Raw genomic sequence first — 24,893 nt, 5'->3', positions numbered from 1 at the left:
TAGTTCACGAGCGCTAGAAAGAGCCAAGTTGGGTGGCAGATGTCTTTAATGAAGAAGGTCTCAGAGCGTTTGAAGCCAGCCTGGCTTACGGTGTGAATTCCAGAGGGTCTGCCCTACCTGCCCCCCAAGAAAATCATCTGGAAATATAGTACAGAAATATTTGTCATCTGGTTTCACAGAGTGGGATGAAGTGGAGGTGGAGGTGAAAGGAATGCATCTAGGAAGAAAAGAAAATTAAAAGCCGTCTCTCTTGTGTAGATACTCTACTTCCTGAATCCCTCCCAGTGAAATTGATGGTTTTGGGAGTGGGAGAGGAAGGCATGAACACATCTGTGTGTACCTGTGGCCATCTTGTCTAAAAGGATGACTTAGCTGATGGCATTTCTTCTGCGGATCTCTTTAGAATTACACTGTCAAAAGGATTGTTTGGGGTTTGTTTATCTTTAAAGCTATGAAGTATATTTGAGAACAGACTTAATTATCTAGAAACAGAAGAAAGGGTTTGTTGGTTTGTTTTGTTTGGTCTTTTGTCTTTTGAGGGTCTCACGTAAACCAGGCTGGCCTTGAACTCAAAGAGCTCCTCCTGCCTCTGCCTCCCAAGTGCTGGGATAAAAGGTATGTACCACCATGCCCAGCGATTTTGTTCTTGTTAAAAATTATTTTATTATTATTATTACTATTCGGTTTTTTGAGACAGGGTTTCTCTCTGTAGCCTAGGTTGTCCTGGAACTCACTGTGTAGACCAGGCTAGCCTTAAACTCAGAAATCTGCCTGCCTCGGCCTCCTGAGTACTGGAGTTAAAGGTGTGCACCACCACCACCCAGCTGGAAAAAAAATTTTTTTTTTTTTTAAGAGCATGTGTAAAGCAATGTATATCTGGGCTCAGTGGTATATAGGCTGTAGTCCCAAATACTTGTAAGCTGAGGTAGGAGAATCTCCTGAGCCAAGGAATTTTAGATGGGCTTAGAGGAGATGCCATCTCAGAAAGCAAAACCTAAACTGTGTGCTTTTAAATTCTTAAGAGAAGTCTATAAGTAATGGTTGCCTTATTTCAGAATTTAAAAGTACTTGAAAATAGTGGAACTCCCCTTGCTTAATTCCGAATACTATTATAGGAAAAGTTTTTGATTCTGTAAATATTTATTTTTCAGGTAGGGTGAGAGCCAAGCTTTCTGCACCACTCGCTGCTGTGGGAAATGCCAAGACCGATTCTAGAGGAAGAAGCCGGACAAAAATGGTGTCTCAGTCCCAGCGTATGTACTGCTCATGAGTCTTCCGTGTTTGTCAGTCTACTAGGATGAATGTCTCTTTATATCACTGTGCTAGGAGATGAGCAGTGGATAAATTCAAAGCTGATTTTAAAAGCAACAAGCCACATACTGAGTTCTTGTTCTGTACTTTAGGTTCATCATCACCTGACAAAAATGAAGGTATTTTTTCAATGTTTTGGGTCAGTTGTTGTGCATGTTTGGGATTTTTTTTTGAGTGGGTGTTGTCTTGTGTTTGTGTTATTAGGGCCACATCATTAATCTCTGCCACTTAGAAAGGAATATTTATTATACAGACGTTTGCATGGAAATACTGTAAATCTGAATCTTTAAAGTTAAGGTTCACATTCTACTCAGAAACTTGCAGGCGTGGAAAATTGTGCCTTTTAGATGCAAAATAATTTCTCAGAATGAACACCAAAATCTGTTTATATCTAGCAGATGCTATGCAAAGATAGATACATAGTGTCTCCTTACTCTCCCCAAAATTTGTTAGATCATTCTAAATTTTGGCTGGTGTTTTGGGCAAGTATATACCGACTTACAATGAGGGAAAGGTAGGCTGAAATAGCCAGTTCTGATGAATTTCATGTGAAGTTTAAGATTTATGTTCTTACTGTTTTATTGGTCACTGAGTTCCTCATGAGAACAATTAAAAAGCACAGTCTTAGGACTAGGTAAGACGAGCAGTCTGTTTCTGTATGTCTAAACAAATGGCCTGGATAATGGCATTTTTAACTGAAAGTGATTTTTTTTCCCATTCTCTTTAGACTGAGAGATTGTCCTCAGCACTCTTTAAAACAAGGTGGTTTTTCTAAAGAAGTGATGAGTAGTTTCTTCTGTATAACCTATCATCTTGGGAAAGAATGGGTTCAAAGGTGATTGTCAGATTGTAGGTGCCCTTATCTATCTATCGATCAGTCAATCAATCTATCTATTTCTCAGCCTGATTCCTGCATCTTGGGATCGATGGGAAAGAATAAGGCTCAGAGACACTAGGGCACTTGAGTACACGTATCACAGTGCCACCCCTTCCTAGCATGAGAATGTCCAGTGGATTAATATCAGAAACTTTCTGTAGGAATCCTAAAATAAGCAGAAAGATTGGAGTTTGTTTTCAAAATGAAGACTACTTACAAACGGCCAGAATAACACATTGTCTTACAAGGCATGGGCTTTTCTCTGATAGACCAAAAGTGATGATAATACCACATTCGCTTGTGAGTCTGTCTGCTTTTGGAGTAATTCTTAGAGATCACTAATTAGCAGTGTAGCCTCCCTTTTCCTTGTCTGTTGCCCAAACCAACATCAGTAGAGCCTGGGAGCTAGGTAAGATACAGGGTCTCCCGTACACCGACAGAGCCACCTAGTCAAGTCACTCATGGCTCTGTGCTGTGGTAAAGTTGGCAGGCTTTGGAGCTTCATTGCCCAAATTGGAATCCTGGCTCTTCTAGGGTAAAGTTTCTGTGTTTCTCTGTACCCACCTATAAAAGGAAGACCCCTCATGGGGTCGTCATGAGCATTAAATAATATAGCATATTTAATGCAATAGTGTCTCTCCCCACCCCCAGAGAAGGTACCATGACTTACCTGATACGATTGTCATTATCCATAATAAAATGAAAATTTAATTTTATGCTGCTGTTACATATTTCTATACCTGGATAGTCTTATGGCTCTCATGAAACAGAAATAAATACTGAAGTTAGGATGTTTAAAACAAAGAAAAATAAAGATAACCACAAATTGATTATGCTAGGATTTAAGGATAAAACTTAACTGTGAGGTAATTATTTTCTCACTTCTTGGCCCTTATTGTGACCCTCTTTTTCAGTTATTGCAACTTCAGATCACTTTAGCGAAAAATAGGATTATTTTACATTTGGCTTTTTAGACCATATAAGAATTTAAGATCCAGAGACTTCCCCACTATAAAATCACACAGGTCTTAAATCATATTAGAAAGATTTTATTTGTTTGCTTGCTTGTTTATTGAATAAGTATGTGTCCATTCCAGATTCTCTGTTAAAAAGATGTGTGATTTGTATGCAAGTTTCTTCACAACATATTTGCACAGGAGTATTACTGTGACCTCCCATCTTCACTTTGTTGTAGTGACTCATTAGGGGCTGCATGGTCCTTCCATGGTTTTGTATTATCATCTCAGAAAAAAAAATAATAATCTCTTGGATCAAAGCAGGTGTGTTCAGGCTCAGCACAATGAATGAGAGCAGACCTAGTGGAGCGACTTGTAGATTAAGGAAGAACTGTCCTCGCTCTGTTGCTTGTGACCAGACTGTACAGATGACTGTACAGGCTGTCGGAAGCCTTCACCTCTCTCCCACCTCTCGCTTTTCTGTGATCTTAAGAAAGATGAAACTTGTAGCTTTTCATCTCCTTTTTCTTCAGCTATAAGATGTGATATTTGTTCCTATATCTAATTTTAAATGTTTAAAATAAAATTGTAAACATTGAATGACTTAGATTTGGGACTTCCCATAATGGATAAGCTGAAGAATGTGCATTGATTTTTGCAGTTTCATTTCATCTGCTTTGTACATGAGTGTCAGCTGTAAAAACTGTTAAGTGTACTGCTTTTGTGACATTTGTGCTATGCAATTTTTTTAAAGTTTGCTCTTTTTTTTGCGTTAGGTTTGTTTTTTTTCCTGAGAACTGACTAAAGCTTTGTTATTTTCATCTGCCATCCATTTTAAAACTGCTCCTCCCCTCTTCGTGGATTATAACCCTTACCCTAATTCTGCCTTTACACTTGTTCAGGATCACAATCTGCTAATACCATTGGTGGTAAGAATCTATAGACTTTATGTGTGCACCCATTGTTCGGTCACCTATTATCATTACAAGAATGAGTTCTATTCAGCAGAAATTCTTGCTAGATAATATTCAGCCATTCTGGATTGTACTGGAACAAAAACTGCTAGGCATGAGTTCTCTTTGAACTCTTTCTGATACTGTAAAAGCTCTAAAATATTTAAATTATCCAAGTTGACTCTACAGATATAAATATTAAGAAGAGACGGACCTATGGAAACATTTTGAAATGCAACTACACAACAGGAAAGTTACCCAACTGCAAGCTTTATTTCTGGGACATTTCTGTATCATGTTATTCCCTGGGGTGAACAGGTCCCCTTTTCAGCTCTGTGGTGGCTCTACCAGAGACAGAGCCTCAGTATTGCATTTTAAGTATAAATGATTCCAAATGAGTTATAGGTCTGGAAAAACCCTAGTCTTTTGGGGATCAGAGGATAATGGAGAAGAGAGGACAGTGCTTACATGAAATGAGCATTGCCAACATCACTCCTTAAGGCAAAGGTAGGGGTGAGTTTAAATATCTAGAGAGTGAACTTGCGTACATTTAGTCAATTCAGTAAATGCAAAGTAGGAAGAGAAGTCAACATTCTTCTGACCAGCACCTTCTCTTGTCTGCTGAATAGATCCACATTTCAAGGCGTCCTCTAGTTTTTCCTGCCAGTACCTCCAACCACACAAATTTATTACTGATTTTTAACAGAATGCATACTGTATGTGCTCAATTCATTACAGTCTTCATATCGTTATGATTTCCATAACTTTCATATCTTGCATTGTGAGTTGTGGCATGTTGGGTGTTTGGGTGTTTTTATGTGTATGTTTAGTTTAGATATTGCATGGAGAAAACAGATGCCTCAGAAATCCTTCATAGAAGGAGCAAGAAACCAGACTTGAAGATTCTTCACCTGCAACATCATGAAACTTGAACAAATGATCATTTTAAAGTAGACTTGTGTAATTTCCCTATAATATAAGACTTCTGCTCAATAAGTAAATTATTAATTTCACAGGAAGCAATGCTTCTTCATTTTATAAAATTGCTATTCCCAGGAATATATTTTATATTTTGTGTGCTAATAACATTTAAAGACTAACCAAGAATATGAATTGCACTAAACAAACTGTGCCCAGAAAACTTAAGAATAAGGATCACAAACGATCACACCCAGTTTGTTCATGCTTGTTAACATGCACACAGTGTCAAAACCAGGAGCTTTTAAACTATTGCTTTTGAAAGAACTCTTTCCCAGGAACTCAGTAAAGTTACTTTAAGACAGTTGGCTAGAATTAAAAATGGTGTCCTCCATAAGGAAGATGAAACAGTCCTCTGAAATACCTACCTGCCTTCTTTTGCTTACTTGCTTACTTACTTACTTTTTACTATTTATTTATTGTTTGTTTATCTACCTGTTTATTTATAGGCAGAGTTTCTCTGTGTAACCCTGTCCTGGAACTTCCTTTGAATACCAGGCTGGCTTCAAACTCACAGAGATCCCCCTGCCTCTGCCTCCCAAGTGCTTTGATTAAAAGTGTGCACCACCACTTTTAAAAAAGTGCCCAGTACACTGTGCCATTTTTGACAGCCAGTGCTCACTCCCGTTGGCATTTGAGTCTTTAATGTACTGAGTAGAAATGAGACACAGTTGAGTGTGTCATTTAAGCTTGTGCAGTATGAGCAGTAACTTTTAAAAAAAAATTATTTTATATGCATTAGTGTGAAGCTGTCAGATCCCTTAGAATTGGTGGTACAGACGGTTCTGAGCTGCCATGTGGGTGCTAGGAATTGAACCCCTGGTCCTTTGGAAGAGCAGACAATGCTTTTGACCACTGAGTCATGTCTTCAGCTCCCATGAGCAGTAACTTTTAACAGTGTAGCAAAAGTGGGTAACAGAGACAGCATTTCCCCTAAAGATTTATTTAAATGCAAGTTTTCTATAATATTGCCATCCAGTTAGTGTATATCTTTGAGCTATCTGCTCCTTTTTTTTTTTAATTCAGTATATACATAAAGCACTGAGATTGACAAAATGATCCCCCTTAAAAAGGTAGCCCGTGTGTTTTTACTGTAAAAAATGGGTTTCTTATTGGGTATAGTAGTGAGAATTAGCACTTGGGAGGTGGAGGCAGGAGGATCCCTTCAAATTCCAGACCAACCAAAGATATACAAGAAGGCTGTATCTAAAAGTGCATTTCCTAACTTTGCTGAATTCATACCCAAATCTTGGAGAGTTTTTCTAGATCTCCCTCTCTAGCTTCCTGACCACCACATCTCTGACTTCCGTGACATTTCCCTCTTAGTTTGCCTGTGGTACTGTGTATCCTAGAATGTGGCCAGCCAAAAGCTCTCTGCCTCCAACTAGCAAAAGCATATTTATCGCCCTCAGCTGGCCCAATTTTGTCAGCATTTTATGAAAATTTAGTGCTTTTATTTATTTTGACAGTTTCATCTACTGTATACAATGTATATTAGTCATCCATTCTCCTCTACCTTCCTCCCAGTCTCTTTTTATCGTTCCCCCTAATTTCATATCCTTTTAAAAATTAACTTGCTGAGTCCAATTAGGGCTACCAGTATGTGCAAGGATGTGGGGAGGCAGTGGACCTAATAGGGGGCGCACCCTAGTAGTGGACTCTCCCTTCCCCAGGAGCCATCAGCTTGCAGAAGCTCTTCAGTTGTGGCCCTTTCTTCATCTCTTCATGCTGGACTATTAGCTGGGCCAGCCAAGTGTATGTCAGAAACCAAGGCTGTGAGTTAATGAATACAGTAGTTTTATCATGTCCTCAAACCACATTTTACAGCACTGTTTCTCCCATCCCCTTCCATTCTTTCCGTAACTCCCTCCACGGTGCTTCTTGTGGGGGAACCTTAATAGAGACGTCTCATTTAGAGCTGAGCATTCAGCAGTTACTTGACCAAAGTAAGCTCTTCGGCCAGTTAGGATTCTCTGCAGTAGTCACTGCCCACTACAGAAAGAACCTTCTCTGACTGAATTTAAAAGCACAGTTTTTAATATTGTAAAAATATGAATAATAGCAAATGACCATTCCCATTCAGATATTTCAAGAGGCAAAATATTTTAAGAAAAAACAAGTTGTCGTTGTGTGTTCAAGATACAAATAGTAGCTCTAATAGAACTAAGAGTTCACATCCTTTTAAGTGATACTTTTCCACAGGGCATCTCAACCGTCTGAAACACACTGTCAAATACAGGGTTGCTCTGGGGCTATTTTTATGTTTGCCTTAAAAATCCCAGCAGTATTGCCATTATCAAGCATATGCTTGGGCTGGCTTATTTTTCAGTGCTGAAATTCACAGCACATTTTCCCTTAGGCTGTGTTGGTATAAAATTCCTCTCAGCCCATTTTCTTGGTCTTAGAACCTGCCATAATATCACAATTTCCCCGAATCTTTGCAACTTCCTTTGGCATCAACGTTTGCATATTTTTATGTTTCATGTTTAGCTGGCAGCCGATCTGGGTCTCCAGGAAGAGTTCTGACCACAACAACCCTCTCTACTGTGAGCTCTGGTGCTCAGCGAGTCCTTGTCAATTCAGCTTCAGCCCAGAAGAGAAGCAAGATACCAAGGAGCCAGGGCTGCAGCAGAGAGGCCAGCCCATCTCGGCTCTCTGTGGGTAAGACTATGCGGTACTGCCTTTGGCTGCTTTCAAAGTTCAAGGAGAATTTAAGTCTAGGTTGCCGAGGGGTAGGCTAACATTGGAAAGCTCAAGAACCTGTGGAGTTAGCAGCTTCCATCCTGTATGTGCACACAAATGTCTACCAGTATCCATTAGCCTCTGATGTGACATGGATGGGTGCACTGCTTCAGCAGCAATCCACTGATATTTTCTGTGTGTTGACAAGCATACCATCCGTTTCCACTAACAGAAATTATAATTGAAGTCAGTGTAAACAGTAAAGGTGGATTTGTTCTCTCTTCTGCCTGAAACATTTTCAGATTGTGCAGACTTAAAGGTTGCTTGGTTAACATCATCTTGATGGACCCAGAAGCTGTCACCTGTGTACCTCTACATTCCCTCTTCTTCCTTTCTTCTCTTTTTTCCCTTCTTTACCAATCATGGTATCCTTTGATCTCAAGGAGGCCATTGCTTCATCTATTATACCCAAAGCAGAAATCCCCAACCACTCCAGTTGTTTATTTATGTGTTTTTCATTGTTGTAAAAGCCTTTTAGTTAATTTACATACCTTTAGAGAATTCTTGTGTTTGTTTCATCAGCTTTGACCAGTGTCCTAATTCTCATACCTTTCTGCTGTTGTAGCGTTACCACCTTAATTTGTAGTTTTTAAATAGTTTGTGTGTGAATGTGTTTGTGTGTCTGCGTGTGTCTGTGTTTGTATGGTGTGTGTGTGTGTATGTTGTATGGTGTGTGTGTGTATGTCTTGTATGGGGTATGTATGTGTGTGTGTGTGTCTGTCTGTCTGTCTGTGGAGGTGAGAGCACAACTTACAGGAGTCATTCCCTACTTTGAGCTTTTCCAGGGATCAGCTTAAATGATAGGCTTGGCAGAAATTACCTGTACCATCTTGCTTGCATAATTGTTATAATATTCAACTTACGCATTTGCATTCACAAACAAGTTTTGCTTCATAAGATGACCATAAAATAGAAACATGGCGCAGTGGGTAAGAGCACTTGCTGCTTTTCATAGGACCTAAGTTGGTTCTCACCATTCATATTAGGCAGCTCACAACCACCTGCAACTTCAGTTCCCTGGTTTCTAGCACCGTCTTCTGGCTTCTGCAGGCACTTTCACACATGTGATGTACACACACACACACACACACACACACACACACACACACACGCAGGCACGCACACATCCTTTTTTTTTAAGTAAGTACTGGGCACAGTGACTGATCTCAGGGCTGAGGCAGAAGGATGGTGAATTTGACATCAACCTGGGCTACATTGCAAGATTCTGTCAAATACAAATAACTTTAAAGACAAAAATAAAGAGTTATGCATAGTATTTATTTTATTAGGAATAAAGTTTGCTGGCAGGACACATTCTGCTGGGACCCCACCTCTTCTAAGAGTACAGTGAGGATTACAGCGTGGGACCTGACTGCTCCTGCTGCACAGAAACAAACCCTCTGCAGAGCTCTGCAAGCGGCTCAAGTCTAGCCCTACCTGCTGCTTTGTGTCTGCACTGAGCCTTCCCTGTGTGTTCTCTCCACAGTTTCTGAAGTTTTAAGAGCTATGTTCACTCCTCATAGCCTTAATGACATTGTCCTCTCAGTAGGACTCATTCCTGATGGGTGGAGCATCTGCTCTGTGGGCTGTGCCTGGTCCTGCCTAACTGTCCCTCTGAGATCCCCTTTCACTGTTTTCCTGGGTTGAATGGACTCAACCTTGGATCATCTCATTTTTCTTGATCTACTCGTTTGCTTTGCCTCATACACATTCTCGAATAAATTCCTCAGAAATTGTTTCAGACCAGGTTTTTGTAGCTGCATAAGACTGTCTTTATTGCTGGGCATGATGGCTCATGCCTTTAACCCCAGTGCTGCCTGGAATCTCAATACTCAGGAGGTAGAGGCAGGTAGATCTCTGTGAGTTCAGGGCCAGGCTGGTCCAGGACAGCCAGGGTTCTTGTTAAACAGAGAAATCCTGTCTTGAAAAACAAAGAATGTCTTTATTCAGTTAAGACCTGGAAACTTTCTTTAGGCCTGCAGCCTTAGAATTGAGGTCCTTCTAACACCAAGGGTGTCTAGAACTTTCATCCTCACAAATACGCTTCTTTTCTTTTTTTCCAGATATTATTAGATTCTTTATTATGCTACCTTCAGTCAGTACTCTCCGATTTTTCTGGCACTTTTTTTTTTTCTGTGTCTGTATCTGTATCTGTATCTTACGTTTATAAGGAGTGACAAAGACATATAAATGGAAAGCTAAATAGTTTGAGAGCAGCCTGGCCTTCATGCTCCCATAGACTTAGACTCAAATGAGGAAAGGATAAGATCATTTCATTTTCAATCCCAAAACAAGTAAGCTTATTTTTAATCAGTTCTTTGAAAAAATAAAATTAAAAACGTGAAAAGCTTAAACTCTGCCTTCTGTTTCCTCTTGCTATGCTGCTGCTGCTTTTTTGTGTCAGCCCGGAGCAGTCGTATTCCACGACCGAGTGTGAGTCAAGGATGTAGCCGGGAAGCTAGTCGAGAGAGCAGCAGGGACACGAGTCCAGTCCGCTCTTTCCAGCCCCTTGGTAAGTGTCTGAGCAAGTGTGAGGCTGCTTTGTTAATGAGTGAGATCTATGGAAACCTCCATATTCCTAGAATTTAGTGTTCTTCATCAGTTGTATTTTTGCTTTGTCATTTTCAGGAAAGCGTCCTGAAAGGAATGAATTCCATTTGAGTAAATGCCTCTGGCCTTTGTAACTTATCTTAAATGAGCAAGTCAATTATTGTATAAATGGATTCCTATTATACACAGTCAAGTCAGTGTCACACAGAATATCGCATTTAATTTCTCCACCCGGGAGGCAGAGTCAAGATTACAACTGAGACCAGTGTAGCCTACATACTTGTCTCTAAGAAGACAAAAAGAAACATTAAATTCAAAACCTGTAGAATTAAAACATGAGACAGAGAGGCAGACGTGATGTCCGGGGGAAAGTTTTAAAGGGTACACATAGGAAAACCTAGTGACAGTGCTGCACCTGGCAGTGGCGGAAGGTAATGACATAAGCACTGGCACTGAGTTGCTAAAAGGCAGGCTGGCAGGGTGACTGATTTACAGCAGTCCTCCTTTTTGTTTAGTATAAAAGGTGAGGAAATAAGGGGTGATGGCGAGGCAGGAATGAGGGTACTGTGTTCTTTAGACTGCTTCCTGCTATCTGGGGGCGATGATATCTTTGTTGGCCCAAGAAAGCTAGGATGCTGGTCAAGTGCTGAGAGCTGGTGATTTCACTGGTTGTCCAACCTCTGTGGGACCATCTGGGGCTAGGAAAGTGCAAGCCCAGTTGAAGCATTCTGTGAGGCTGACTACCTGGGGCTAGAGCCACTTTGAAGGTCTCTGTCAGACAGATTTTGAGGTAATCCCTGGACCTGGCAGGTTACGCCAACAGATATCTCTGTTAGGGCAGAAGATAAGAGTTTAGGGGAAATTCAATAGAAACAATAAAAACTTTTAGGCCCCTGGTCCTGGTAGTTGAGGGAGGGGAGTCCAAGGACCAGAAAAAAGGAAAGAGATCCCACCCTTGGAAATAAGTGGAGTAGGCAGGTGTTGATTGACAAGAGTACTTATCTGGAGTCCATTTGACTCATGAGAGGTGGATTCAAGTTGATTCCCTGAAGGTTGCAGGAATTTTTTTAAGTTTACAAAAAGAGGCAAGTTTTAGACACATTAGCATTGCCACAGTCTGTAATCTGTACTGAGACCCACACAGAAAAGGCTCACACTTTTGTGTTGTAATAGAAGCTTGGGAAACACTTTTGGGTTAAAAAGTTAAAAAGTTAAACACTCTTTAAGGAAAGCTCAGGGAGGACAGAAACCTCCGATGGAGCAGAAGGGAAAAAGCTCACTTGCTCTTGGTTTTTTGGTGTGAAAACAGATCATGCAAGCGGGGCCTCTTTTCTCTATCCAGAAGATTGCAATTCTATAGATTAGACAGACATTTTTAGTACAGTGAGATGCACTTTTAAGTCTGTACTTCGAGGACAACCAAAGGAAATGTAAAGTCATAAGCTTGTGACTATGAAAATAGTAGTAGTGCTCCACCAGAACTAGATTAATAGCTTCTCAGAACTCCATAGATGCTGTTGATGTTCTGAGCTTTTGGAGTCTTAATACAACAGTAGCATAGCAAGAAAAAGGAATCTGGGTGGTTTTTCATTCTTTTTATATAACTTAAATCACTTTCTTATCACCATCTTCTGATGTTTATAACTTACAATATCCAATTTAAGTTATAACTTGAATTTACACACCTTAAAACACCTTCCTAGACCCTAAAATATTTTTTTTTTAGATCCTCACAACTTAACCTTGTATATTCCCGTACCTTACATAAACTTCACACCTTTTTTCTATTCACTTATTCACCAGGGGACATGGTGGTTGATGACTGAGGGCAGTAATTTTAAAGTGAGGTCCTTCAAAAAAGGACTAGTGAAAAGTTACATTGAAATCTGTTCTGTGAGTTTATCTCTTTTCCAAGCATGGCAGCAAGGTAAACTGTGTCTAGACCTAGTAGTAGCTCTTTGAAAGTGAGACCCGTGGCCTCACTTTTTACACATGAAGAGAACTGAGAAGGCAGCTGAAGTCTTGCTTGCTGCTATTAAATTGATAAAGCTATCACTAGCTTAGTCCTCAACATTATCAGAGACCTGAGAAGGATGAGTTTTACTAGAGTAAGCAGGAAGTATAGAACAAGTAGTTTCCAAATGTATGAAAAATGGCAGAGTCCTATTGGCTACCTGGACAGTCACCCAGAAGTCCCAGGGCAGCATCAGTCTTCAGCTGCCAGGTCCAGAAGATCTGACAGACTTTCCCGTGGGGTAGGAACTTGGGTGATCAGCCTAGCTTGTCTAGGCAGAGTGGGCCAGTCAACTCCCAAGTGTCCTGCTTGTCCACAGTTTGGATAATATGATGGGCAGCAGTTGAGGTGAAGGTCAGTTTCTTGCCCAGTAGCCAGTTTGCCACATTTAGAGCAAGCTCCAGGTGGAGGTTCTTCTGTGCCCATCCATCTTCTTTTGAGGAGATTAGGGATGCTGCCAGGAGTTGGCATGCCTCTCTCTCACAAAAAGCGTTTTTATGAAACATTTTAAATGCCATGTTCTGCAGATCTTTCTATTAAGTATATCTAGACAGACTTGGCTTGATTCTAGTTACTTGTTTTAGGCGTAACTTGAAAACATAAGGGATACAAAATAAAGCTTATCTCTGCAATTAATAACATTAGTACTTAACATTACTACAACATAGTTCTGAACACATTTAAAAAATGATCATTTATAAGGTGACTGACCACTGACTTGTATTTCTTAATTATCCCTAAGTTTACAATAATTTAGTAGCTTTTATAAGACTCAAACTTTATGGTCCGTCCATCCAGTCTTAAAAGTAACAGTTTTGAATTAAAGTTCTTCTGTTATCAAAATAAAGCTTTTAATTATAGATACCATTCATAGAGATACTGAGAACTTTATTGATCCTTTTATAGTGTACTATTATAGAACATTGCATTTTTTTTCCTATGGCTTAATTTATACACATAGCTAAAGCTTAAAAGACAAAGAAAGCTAGACAGATATTACTGTGAATCTGAGTAGATCTTAGGAATTTATAAGTCTTGATTATCAATATACCTTATTTGTCAAACATACAGTGTTATTTATCTGAGTTTTCTAGTAATTTGATGTTAACCAGTTAGCAAAGACATAAGTAGTTAGACATACATCTTGAATTAGCTTTTGTTATCTCAATAGACCTTTATAAAGTTAAAATTTTATCATCATATACAGTATATTCTAAACCGGGGTTGAATCATATATGCAGTATGTTGTAGCAAATATAACCTTAAATTTTTATCATCATACGAAAGTCTATGCTAATCCAAAATATTTGAGACTTGTTGCCGCCTCAATCTAAAAGGAGGTACAATGATAAATAGAGAGCTCATTAGGACTAAGAAGTTTTATATGTAATTGTTGCTTTATGCCACGTGGTCATCTGAAGATAGTGAAGTCACATGACATGTACTCTTTAACCTTAATAAAGATGGCTGCCAACCATGTGGTTGCTTACATCCTGATGAGGTCACCAGCCAAGGTGGAGAAGAACCACATGGTTGGTATTTTTAAAAAAATATTTTTTTCTAATAATCTGTTAATATCTATATGTACATCTCTGTGTAGATATATGTTTTTTAAATGAGAGTTGAATTCAAGCTACATGCATATAAGCACACAAAGTTGAATCCAAGTTATAAACACCTACATGCAGAGTTGTGTGAGGCCATCCTATAGGAGAGGCAAAAGTGATTCCTGTTATAAAAAATATGTATCAGCTCTCATTAACACATTTGAGGAAGATGATCTTAAAATAAAAGCTATATATTATATTAAACATTAAAATGCATTTATGTAGCAGTTTATTACTAGATGTAAGACAAGGGTCAGTTTTATATGTTATCAAAATCTGAACAGAGGTCTGAAATGCAAAGTGTGAAGTTTAGGTTATAGAGTAATATTTAGGGGCATACATTACAGATTTCTAAGTTTTGTTTGGGCATTAATGCTCTTTTTTTTTTTTTTTTCAATGCTCATGGCTTTTAGTTTTCAATAGTTTATTACCAAGTGCAGAAGTAATATTTTTTGGACCATTATGAATAAAATGTTCATTAACATGAATGAAGCAAATGATTTTTTACAAATCTGAAAGTTGTCTGTTTACTTTCTAAAAACAGAGGTCTGGAAAGAGTACAGATACTGAGTTATAGCAGTTAGTGGTGTGTCTTTCTTCACATAAATCAGCCTCTGTGCTCTAATTCCCCGTCTGTCTTACTCTGTCCACGCTGCTATAACATGCTATAGCTCAGTACTTCGAAGTGACCAGGATTTATTCCCACAGTTCTGGAGGCTGAGATGTCTAAGATGAAGATACCATCCAGTGTCTGCTGAGGGCCCTTCTGGCTCCCACATCTTGTGATGGTGTCCCCTGCAGACGGAACTGCTTAGCTCTCTGAAGTACCTTTATGAGTACCTTGCTCTCATGACCAGATTGCCTCTCAGAGACACCACCTGCCTTTTAACACTTGGGGTCATTATTTCAACATATGAATGGAAGGGCACAAAAATTCAAACCTATAAAATTGAAATAACTCTCAACTGGGTGTTGAGAGTAAAGGAGATAAGATTATTACTAGTACCATAGTGGTTTTTTTTTTTTTAACTGCAAGTGTTTGTTTTTGTTCTGTTTTCATGCTTGTACTTTTGACATTTCCTTCCATTTGAATACTTGCCTTTTTTGTCTCCTCTAGGCCTGTGTGTGTCCACTTAGGCATAATTTGCATTTGTATCAGGGTTGGTCTTGCAATGCTCGTCAACGTTCAGTTGCCGTTATGTGGCGGTACTCTGACCGTTAAATATCAAGAGTAACACCACTGTTAACAAACTCTCCTTGCCTGACAGTAGTGCTGCCAGTACTCCTTGTTTCTGTGGTGATAGATGAGGTTTGTATGGTCCTGTTATTCCAGCCTCCAGACACCATTCCAGATCCACTGGTGCCCTCTACGCCCCCGATGTGTATGGGGCCTCAGGTGAAGGATGAGTACATTTTCACTATCATCTCTGCATTCATCTCAGATTTTGTCCTTTTTCGTTTTCATCACATAATATTCATTTTAAAGTTAATTTGTGTTATTTAAATTTAATTTATTAGAGAATAAATCAGTTACGTTTTTCCCCTAAGTAACTATCCTTTCTCCCTTTAGCAATCTTAGCATTTTTCTAACAGGCAGATGGGGATTGGTTTTTGTTTTGTTTGTTTGTTTTTCTTTTTGGGTATAATTATCATTTTTAAATATAAAATTGTTTTATGTTCTCAGTTATGTACTTCATCTTTATATGTGTATGTTAAAAAAAAAAAAAAAACCAAAATGGTGGATGAAGTGTTTTAATTGTAAACCAAAGTATGCAGAACAGTTGGTGGGCAGGTGAGAATTCATCTCTAGTTTGTCTATACATGTCAGAACATTGGGCACAAAGTAGTCACTTCATGGTTGTTGAACAGTCTGTTTTAGCTAAAGAATAAAATCAGTTTTCCTGAAGGAGAGATTGTAAATATTAGAGCTTTTCTTATGGTGAGTTGCTGGTTTGACTTCGTAAGTCTGCCCCTGGCTGTGACTGATGATGGAGTTCTGTGTTACTTTGTGTTATTTATTTGGAGAGCCTTGGCTGAACTGGCAGAGCCATCTTCTTCCTGTTCTAAGTAAACAGCGATTCTTCTTTAAATTTCTCATTTGTCAATAATTTTGATTGCCTTTTCTCTTTAACTTGACCAAATCCTCATTGTGCCCAGAAAATACAATATTGCTTTTAAAATGCTTTGTCCCATTGGTTTTTTTTCCTTCCCCCTTAATGAGAGTTGAAACCCCACCACCACCACCAAACCCCTTGCACTATTACACTGATGACTGTCTGAAAGCTGTTTTCTTCTTTTTCTGATGAATTAGGTCCAGGATATGGCATCAGCCAGTCAAGCCGATTGTCATCCTCTGTTAGCGCCATGCGAGTCCTAAACACAGGCTCCGACGTGGAGGAGGCGGTAGCTGATGCCTTGGTACTTTTCTCCATTTCCCTATTCTTATCAGTGTTCCTATGCAAAGTCAGAGTGTGAGAGCCTCCCCCCGTGTGGGGGAGGGGATGGGAAATTCTGGATTAAGCCAAAGAAGACAAAATATAGGAGGTATAGTAGCAGAGCAGTATATTAGTGAGCAGTCCTTACTAAAAAACTGTTCAGCTTTTAAGCCGGATGAGTAATAGTAACTAGGTATCAGGCACAAAAATATTTTTTCTTAATGTAATAGTATTGTATTTAATGCACTGTCATGTACTGACTATATGGCAGATAGCTCAGTACATTCATGTTTTCTATACTTAAAGTGTCATTTCAAGGACAGCTTCACCTTGACTTTGGAGGGCTTTGCCTTGTTTTTGAGACAGGGTTTCACTCTGTAGCCTTGGCTGTCCTGGAGCTCTCAATGTAGACCCTGCTGGCCTTGAACTCACAGAGAAAGTCAACAGTGTTTACTGTCTTTACTTCAGCTGCTAATATGTTTGAACTGATGCAGTTGGAGGCTCTGTTCTTCTGAACCCTGAGTGTGTGGCTCACCTTTCCTGATGTGATACATCAGATGTTTAGTCCTTATTATTCCCAAATCATGTTTTCCAGGTTGCTTTTTTTTTTTTTTTTTTAAATTTTAATGTTAAGTGATTTGCCATTGAGCTTTTGCTTGCATAATTTTAGTGATTGGCTTGGTATTCTTGAGTTGCTATTAATGCAAGTAAGATGATAGTGTCAAGTTATGTGGAAATAGTTAACCAAAAAAATTGATTAAAAAAAATTTATGTGTATTGCCTGAATACTTGTCTTTGCACCATGTTCAAGCCTGGTGCCTGCAAAGGCCAGAGCGGGGTCAGAGCTCCTAAAACTGGAGTTACAGATGGTTGTGAGCTGCCATGTGATCCTAGGAATTGTCTTCTTGAAGAACAGCCAGGGCTCTTAATCCCTGAGTCATCTTTCCAGCTCGTTTTGTTTTGTTTTGTTTTTTTGAGACAAGGTGCCTCACTGTGTGGTTCCGGCTGGCCTGGAATTCCCTATATAGACCAGGCCAGCCTTTAACTCACAGAGATCTACCTGCTCATGAGTGCTTGATTGAAGGTGTGCACCACCATTGCAGGTGTTGACCGCAGAGTCATAAATCAAAATTGTAGGCATAGGACTCTGCTTTCATCATTTGCATAATGTAGATGTAACTAACAAGTGATGGAAATTTTCACCTACTAAATTAAATTTGTACCTGGGAAAATAAAGTTTAATTTAGAAATTGCAAAAGGGCTATAAATAATAAGAATACTTTGAGTTTCTTTGGGAAACTAGTGATGGAAATGTTATTGTAGCTTGGGTGTTTCTGAACTAAAGGATACTGACAAGATTAAAGATAGAAACCTGACAGTAAGCAGTTCTTCAGTATCTGTGTTATAAAATTGGGTTTCTAGTCGTGGGCATTACTAATGCCAAGTCACTGTGCTGTTTAGCAAAATGTTCTTCATTATTTTCAATTTCTCTCTTTAAAAATTGACTGCTCTCAGCTCTTAGGAGACATGCGGACTAAGGTATAGACATCACTATTTTCTGACGTCTTATGATATCAAAGCTTGTTTTCTTTGCTTCATCAACTTAACAGATAGTCATCTATAAAAAATTAAAGTGGAAGTAATGAAATCCTTAGCTGTCCACCTGTTATTCTGTCACTGTGATTGTCTGTGGGGGTTACTGACTGAACATAATGCCTTAGGGACACATGAAATGAGTCATTTGTACTGGAGTCTTTAACAGAACTAGTCCTTGAGCCCACCTGAGTAAACATTGTTATTCTAAATTGAGTTAGTTCCTCTAGGTCAGTATGAGAGATTTAGTAATGACAGCAGCTTTGTAAAACCATTTGATTATTTATGTTTAGATAATATATCTTTTTAATTTCAAACTAGAAATCTACTATTTGTAGATGCTTGGAACTTGTGAGTTACTGCACTTAGTGTTTTCATGGCAGTAGCTCCACCCTAGCCAAATGCAAGTACCAGCGTGTGTACACTTGTTTCTAGTTTCTCCAAGGAATTCTCAAATGAGCTGTTCATCTCATGAAGAGCTAAATGACAGTTAAATAAATTATAATCCATATGGTCAAGAAATCAAAGGAATCTCAGCTGCTTTCTCATACAGAATAAGCTATGGGATATAGATTCCGTTGGGAAAACTCTAGGGACATAAAAGCATCTCACTCCCTAAAAATGTTTACTTATCTTGAAGACATAAAGGTTGGACTAAAGGGGGGAAGGACAAGAGAAATAGAAAAGAGGAAATATATAGACAGGAAAGAACATAGTATTTTATGTAAGAGAATCATGGTTTTACTCCCCTCAGAAGGTGGTATTTTCTTATTATCAACTAGTACAGTTTCTGTTAATTTACATTTGATTTGTTCTTGCTTTTCCATGTAAAGTAGATAGCCTGTACTTTTGAGCATCTCCCACCTGACATGACTGAGCTTGCTCATAGTCATCTTCTCCTGTACTACTCTCACAGTTAAATAGTTCATGTTCTACTAACTTGTAAAGCACTTCCTGAACGAGAACTAAGTATTGACATTTATCTTTACAATGGTTAGCAGCATGCCTTCCACTGATCTAAATCAGTCCTTTTGTGCTGAGTAAACCCTGAAATTCCACTCGTTCTCCACTACTGCTAATGTAGTTCTTGATACGTAACAGAAAAAACCTGCTCGGAGAAGGTATGAGTCATACGGAATGCACTCGGATGATGACGCCAACAGTGATGCTTCCAGTGCGTGTTCAGAGCGCTCCTATAGTTCTCGAAATGGTAGTATTCCTACCTACATGAGACAGACGGAAGACGTGGCGGAAGTCCTCAACAGATGTGCTAGTTCCAATTGGTCAGAAAGGAAGGAAGGCCTCCTGGGTCTGCAGAACTTGTTAAAAAACCAGAGAACACTAAGGTGAGAAGTGTCATCAAATACTTGTTCTAGCAGCTAGCAACTTTTGACTTGACTTTATGAAATGTGTCAGAAATTATGCTAAAGGTTTCGTGAAGCCATACTCCTTTAGGGCCACCAGTATCATAACTTAAAACTGTCGTAACTTTCTCCCTCTAGTTAATGAAACATTTTAAAACAAACCTTTCAGGTTTGGGAGATGGCTTACTAAGGGAAGTGCTTGTTCAGGGTCTCCAGAAACCATGCAGAGCTGGGCATAGTAGCGCACTGTAATTCCAGAAGCCCTATGGAAAGATGGAAGGTGGAAACAGGAGAATAGCTGCAAACACGCAGGCCAGCAAGTCTGCTGTGCACAGCAGCAAGAGGAGAGGCCTTGCCTCAAACAGACGGAAGGCAAGGACTGACAAGGGCGGGCCTCCACCACACTCATACACACGAGCATGCACTACACAGACAGACATTTAAGAAACAAACACCTCTTTATTCAGAACAAGTCAATATGTTACTAATTTTGGAATTTAAAGTAAGATGAAATCAATTATACAGGGGGAGAGTGCTTTTCTTGATCATTTAGTTGGCTTCATTCTTGTGTCTTTCATTGTCCTGTTGATGGGATATTTTAAACCTGTGTAGTTGATCCCTTAAGAACCCAACCCAGGTGCTTGGGCACATACCTTTGATTCCCAGTGCTCATTCAAGGTCAGGATGATCTACACAGTGATTTCAAGGCCAACAAGGGAAACACTGTTTCAAAAAAACAAACAGATTCAGATAATTCATAGGTGTTAGTGTGGTACAAATGTAGAAGTCTGTTTTCTCACTTGATACAATAACATTGGTATTTGATATAAATTCTTCTTGTACATTTTAGCAAGTATTAGAAATACATAACTCAAAATAAAAGTATTTTTCTATTACCTAATATATTAATTTTTAGGTACAATGACTCAGTGCAAATAAATCATAGTATCAAGAGTATTAGGTACAACATATCATTTTAAATGGACATTTTAAGTGGACAGTTTGGAAAAAAGATAGAACTGAAGAAAACATTGGAACATTTAATAAAATTCCTGTGTGGATTGCTATGTACAGTTTGTTTCATTGTTATCCGCACAGACTACGGATTGCAGCCTAACTATTCCTATGTTTCACAACTGTACATTGATCCTGGCCTGATAAATCCACAGATTTCTCCAAAATGATTTGTGTAACTTTCCTGTTGTCATTGTTAGTAAGTTTTATTATTTGCAGGCTTACTTTTAAATGAGTTCATCCTATAGCAAGATATTAATCACTCTTTTTTTCCTGGGGGGGGCAGTCGAGTTGAACTGAAAAGATTATGTGAGATTTTCACAAGAATGTTCGCGGATCCTCATGGCAAGGTATGTTTTAGTATTTAAGATTATTTATTCCTTTGGGGTATCAAAGAAGTAAAATATTGGAAGGAAAGTATAAGCCAGTGGTAGTGATGTTTTCAAAGATAATTTCAGTTTCTCTATATCATGCATAATTTAGAAATCGTTCTTCTTATCCATTCATTCAAGCTTCCTCAAAGGAAGATTGAGGGGTGCAGTAACAATCTCATTTCTTATGATTTACACTAAGAATGCTGTGCAGGCTGGATGGTCACTCAGTAGAATCTGAATTTTTATCACTAGAAACAGAGGTTTAAAATGTTAGCTGTGGGGCCTGGTGGTGATGGCACATACTTTTAATCCCACCACTCTGGAGGCAGACACCGGTAGATCTCTGAGTTGCAGGACCAGCCTGGTCTATAGAGTAAGTTCCAGGACAGCCAGTGCTACACGGAGAAATCCTGTCTCAAAAACACAAAACAAATTAAATACAATAATACAATATGGGGCTGAGTGGTAAGAGCACTTACCGCTCTTACAGACGACTCAGTTCTCAGTGTCCACTCAGGTGACTGTCAATGTCTGAAACTCTAGCTCCATGGCTTGGATGCCTTTGTGCATTCACTCAGCTTACAGGCACGCATGTATGCACGCACACACACACGTGCACACCTACACATAAGTAAAATAATAAAAATAAACCTTAAAAAAAAATAGAAAGGAAAATGGGAAAGAATGTCAGCTCTGGTGGTGCACCCCTGTGACCTCAGCCCTAGATGGTGAAGTGAGTTCAGGGACATCCAACCCTGTGGCTCACTGGCTAACAACCCTAGCTTCTGTGGCGAGTTCCCTGCTGGTGAGAGGGTGAATGGTCCCTGAAAACACCTGACGGTAGCCGCTGGCCTCCACATACATGTTCATACACATACATGGGTGTACACACAACAGAATATTTTGCTGTTTGTAATGTGATTGGATTAAGTTGAAAAACATTTCCAACATTTCATTTCAGTGTTCTTCATGATAATTATAGCATTAATGTAAGTATTCTTATCGTGAAAGAAAAGATTGTAGAAAAGTTGCTATTAACAAAAAACTTAATGTTTGAACTATAAAGGAAACTCTTCATACATTGAAAAACACATAAAAGCTTTCTGTGTATTTTTCACCTTTGAGTGTTCATTCAAATATATTTAGACCTGTTATTGGTGACATACTTGTAATCCTAGTACTTGGGAAATGAAGGCAGGAGGATCACAAGTTCAAGGCCAGGACCAGCTACATAGGGAATTTGGGGCAAGCCTGAGCTACATGAGACTTTGTCTCAAAAATATGTTTTATGAAGAATATATAATCAGCATGTGTACTGTGGAATATTGGCTTACCTTGACACAAGGAAGCCATGCATCCTTGCATGGCTTGGGTATCAGGATTCTGATACCCAGGTAGTGACAAGGAAGTGAAAAAATAGCAGATACACAGGCACATGTACAGGAAAGCTAGGGCTGGGTGAGCTGGACTCTCAGATGAACAAGCTGCCCTGGAAGCTCAGAACTTTTATTATATACAGCTGAACAGGGAGATGAGGTGATTGCACACAGCTGAACAAGGAGGCAGAGTCAGCTGATCTTGGTAGACGCAGTCTCTGTTGGGGAAGCAGTCTTAAACCATAAACATCTGGGGGAGAAAGCTGCAGTGGACATTTTCTCCATACACATCAAGATTTGCACCTTGGGAAGCCTGGCTGGAGTCTTTGACATCTCTGAGCACACTCTCAGTGACACACTTCCTCCACCAGGCCACCCCTCCTAATCTTTCTAATCCTTTCAAAGAGTTCTACTCCTTGATGACTAAGCATTCAAATATGTGAACCTATGGGGGCCAGTCTTATTTAAAGCACCATACCATTCTGTATTACTGTTGCTACTACTAATGACTTCTTTAGTGCTTATCTTAACAGAAATGTGCTATACATTATAAACATAACAAATTTTGATTATTTCAATTGACAATATAAGCCAAAGAATGAAACAGTTTCCTGAATGTACCTGTGTTTTTATTAAACAACAGCTTAGTCTATAGGCTATTAAACTTTAAAAATATAATTGTTAAATATCTTTGAAAGTGATAAAATTATAATGTTGCTGCTATCAAGGCCACCTTCTTTCTTTTTGTTTGTTTGTTTGTTGTTGTTTTTCGAGACAGGTTTCTCTCATAGAGACCTGCCTGCCTCTGCCTCCCAGAATGCTGGGATTACAGGGGTGTGCCACCTCACTCTGTGCCCAATTATTTCTGAAGGTTATTATTTTGAGTCTTCTTTCAGCAGTAGTGCAATTTCAGATGGACACCAGGATCTTTGCAGTGCTAAAGATAACACTTTTAAATGGTCAAATAGGTGGGCCTACAAAAGGACTCAGTGGCTAAAGGTGCTTACTGCCAAGCTGGACAAGCTGAATTTCATTCCTAGGACCCAAATGATTGAAAAAGGAAATTGACTTCCTAAAGTTGTCCTATGATTTCCCTGTGTATCCCATGGCATGTTCCTAACCCTGTGCCCAGACAAATGAATAATAGTAATTTCTTAAAGGAGCAGATGGAGGCACTGAGTTTGACATTGGTTAGGGAACTGGCTCCACACCTAGGAATGCTCAGAAGGATCATCTCTGGGCTTTCATCTCAGGACTTTGTAATAACAGAATTCCTTTCTTAACATTTTGTTTTATTATTTCATGTATGTGAGTGTTTGCCTGCATGGATGTACATGTGCCCAGGGTGTGCCCAGCAATTGCTGAGTTCAGAAGAAGGTGTCAAATCCCCTGGAACTGGAGTCACAGATGGTTGTGAGCCTTCTCGTGGATACTGGGAATTGAACCCAGGTCCTGTGCAAGAGCAACAAGTGTTCTTAACCTCTATGTCCTCAACATAGAATTCTCAAAAACCTATCTGCCTTCACTTTTTTGTTAAAGATGATTTATTTTGTTTTGAAGTCAGCTGAGTAAAAACAAGTGTCATGAGAACTTTTTGTTTTTCAAGATGGACTTTGTGTAGCCTTGGCTGTCCTGGACTCACTTTTAGACCAGGCTGATCTCAGACTCAGAGATCTGCCTGCCTCTGCCTCCGTGAGTACTGGGATTACAGGCACGAGCCACCATGAGAACATTTTTTATTTTTGTTTGATGATCTTACATTAGCTCTTCCCGTAACGTAATTCATTCAGAATAAATTAGACATATAACCACATGCTGAGTTAAAAACGCTGAGATTTGATTTGTGTTTTTTCATTAATCATATCATGATACAACAATAAATATGCCTCTTCCTTTTAATATAATAATAAAGTGTCAGCAATTACATCTCTAGGATCCCTCATTTTATTTGCAGCACATTTTCTTTTAAAAATATTCATTTATAATTTATGTTACTTGTTTGAATGTTTATCCTTCATGTCTGCATGTGTGAGCCTGTGTCCAAAAGGCCTGAAACTACCATGTGGGTTCTGGAAATCGAACCTGGGTTTTCTGGAAGTGCAGCCAAGTGGTGGTTGTTTTATTGTTTATTTCTTTTTCTTTCTTTCTTCCTTCCTTTCTTTTTTCTTTGGTTTTTTGTTGTTGTTGTTTTGGTTTGGTTTGGTTTTTGAGCCCTGGTTGTCCTGGAACTCACTTTGTAGACTAGGCTGGCCTCAAACTCACCTACCTCTTCCTCCCTGAGTACTGGGACCTAAAGGCGTAGCCCCCATGTCTGGCCTTATTTCTTTGTTTCTCAAATTTACAAAGAGTCACCTACCTCTCCTTCAAAGCCTGGGGTTAAAGTTGTGTGCCACCAAGCCCAGCTTATAGTCAGTGCTCTTAAACTACTGAACTGCCTCTCCAGTTCCAGGAACCTGTATTTTTCAGCTCCTGAGGGTTAACTCACTGAAGGTTAGAAGTACTGAAAGGGAAAATGTACCAAACCTCTCTAGAGGGTGAAATTACACAGTCCTGACCCACTGTCTCCACATCTGGCCCATGGTTTCTCTCTCAGAACTCAGTGGGGCCTCATAGTCCTCCTCCTGCTGCTCCTCCTCCTCCTCCTCCTCTTGGTTCTTAGTCTGTCCTTCACTGTAACTGTATCATTGTCTTCTAAGATGCCTGCCATATTTATCTCCTCAGCTGTCTCTTCTGCATAGATTCTCAGCCT

The 24,893-nt window shown here is 39.3% G+C and overlaps 1 protein-coding gene across 29 annotated transcripts in view; it reads left to right on the top strand.

Annotated features, from left to right (window-relative positions):
- The window catches only part of Clasp2 (cytoplasmic linker associated protein 2), a 180,655-nt gene that overhangs the window by 105,373 nt on the left and 50,389 nt on the right, over positions 1 to 24,893 (top strand). For 6 of the 29 annotated variants that reach the window (XM_060385124.1, XM_060385122.1, XM_060385120.1 and 3 more), the window contains 10 exons: positions 1,152 to 1,253; positions 1,404 to 1,430; positions 4,047 to 4,073; positions 7,566 to 7,736; positions 10,222 to 10,329; positions 15,322 to 15,384; positions 16,300 to 16,406; positions 17,939 to 17,962; positions 19,118 to 19,362; positions 20,681 to 20,744. In XM_060385124.1, coding sequence (XP_060241107.1) covers positions 1,152 to 1,253; positions 1,404 to 1,430; positions 4,047 to 4,073; positions 7,566 to 7,736; positions 10,222 to 10,329; positions 15,322 to 15,384; positions 16,300 to 16,406; positions 17,939 to 17,962; positions 19,118 to 19,362; positions 20,681 to 20,744 — 938 coding nt within the window. The remainder of the gene's footprint in view (positions 1 to 1,151; positions 1,254 to 1,403; positions 1,431 to 4,046; positions 4,074 to 7,565; positions 7,737 to 10,221; positions 10,330 to 15,321; positions 15,385 to 16,299; positions 16,407 to 17,938; positions 17,963 to 19,117; positions 19,363 to 20,680; positions 20,745 to 24,893) is intronic. The other 23 variants (XM_060385132.1, XM_060385129.1, XM_060385127.1 and 20 more) reach the window with 10 other exon arrangements.

This window comes from Meriones unguiculatus, chromosome 6 (assembly GCF_030254825.1).
Source record: "Meriones unguiculatus strain TT.TT164.6M chromosome 6, Bangor_MerUng_6.1, whole genome shotgun sequence".
NCBI lineage: Eukaryota > Metazoa > Chordata > Mammalia > Rodentia > Muridae > Meriones > Meriones unguiculatus.
This window is presented reverse-complemented; position numbering and strand designations above follow the sequence as displayed.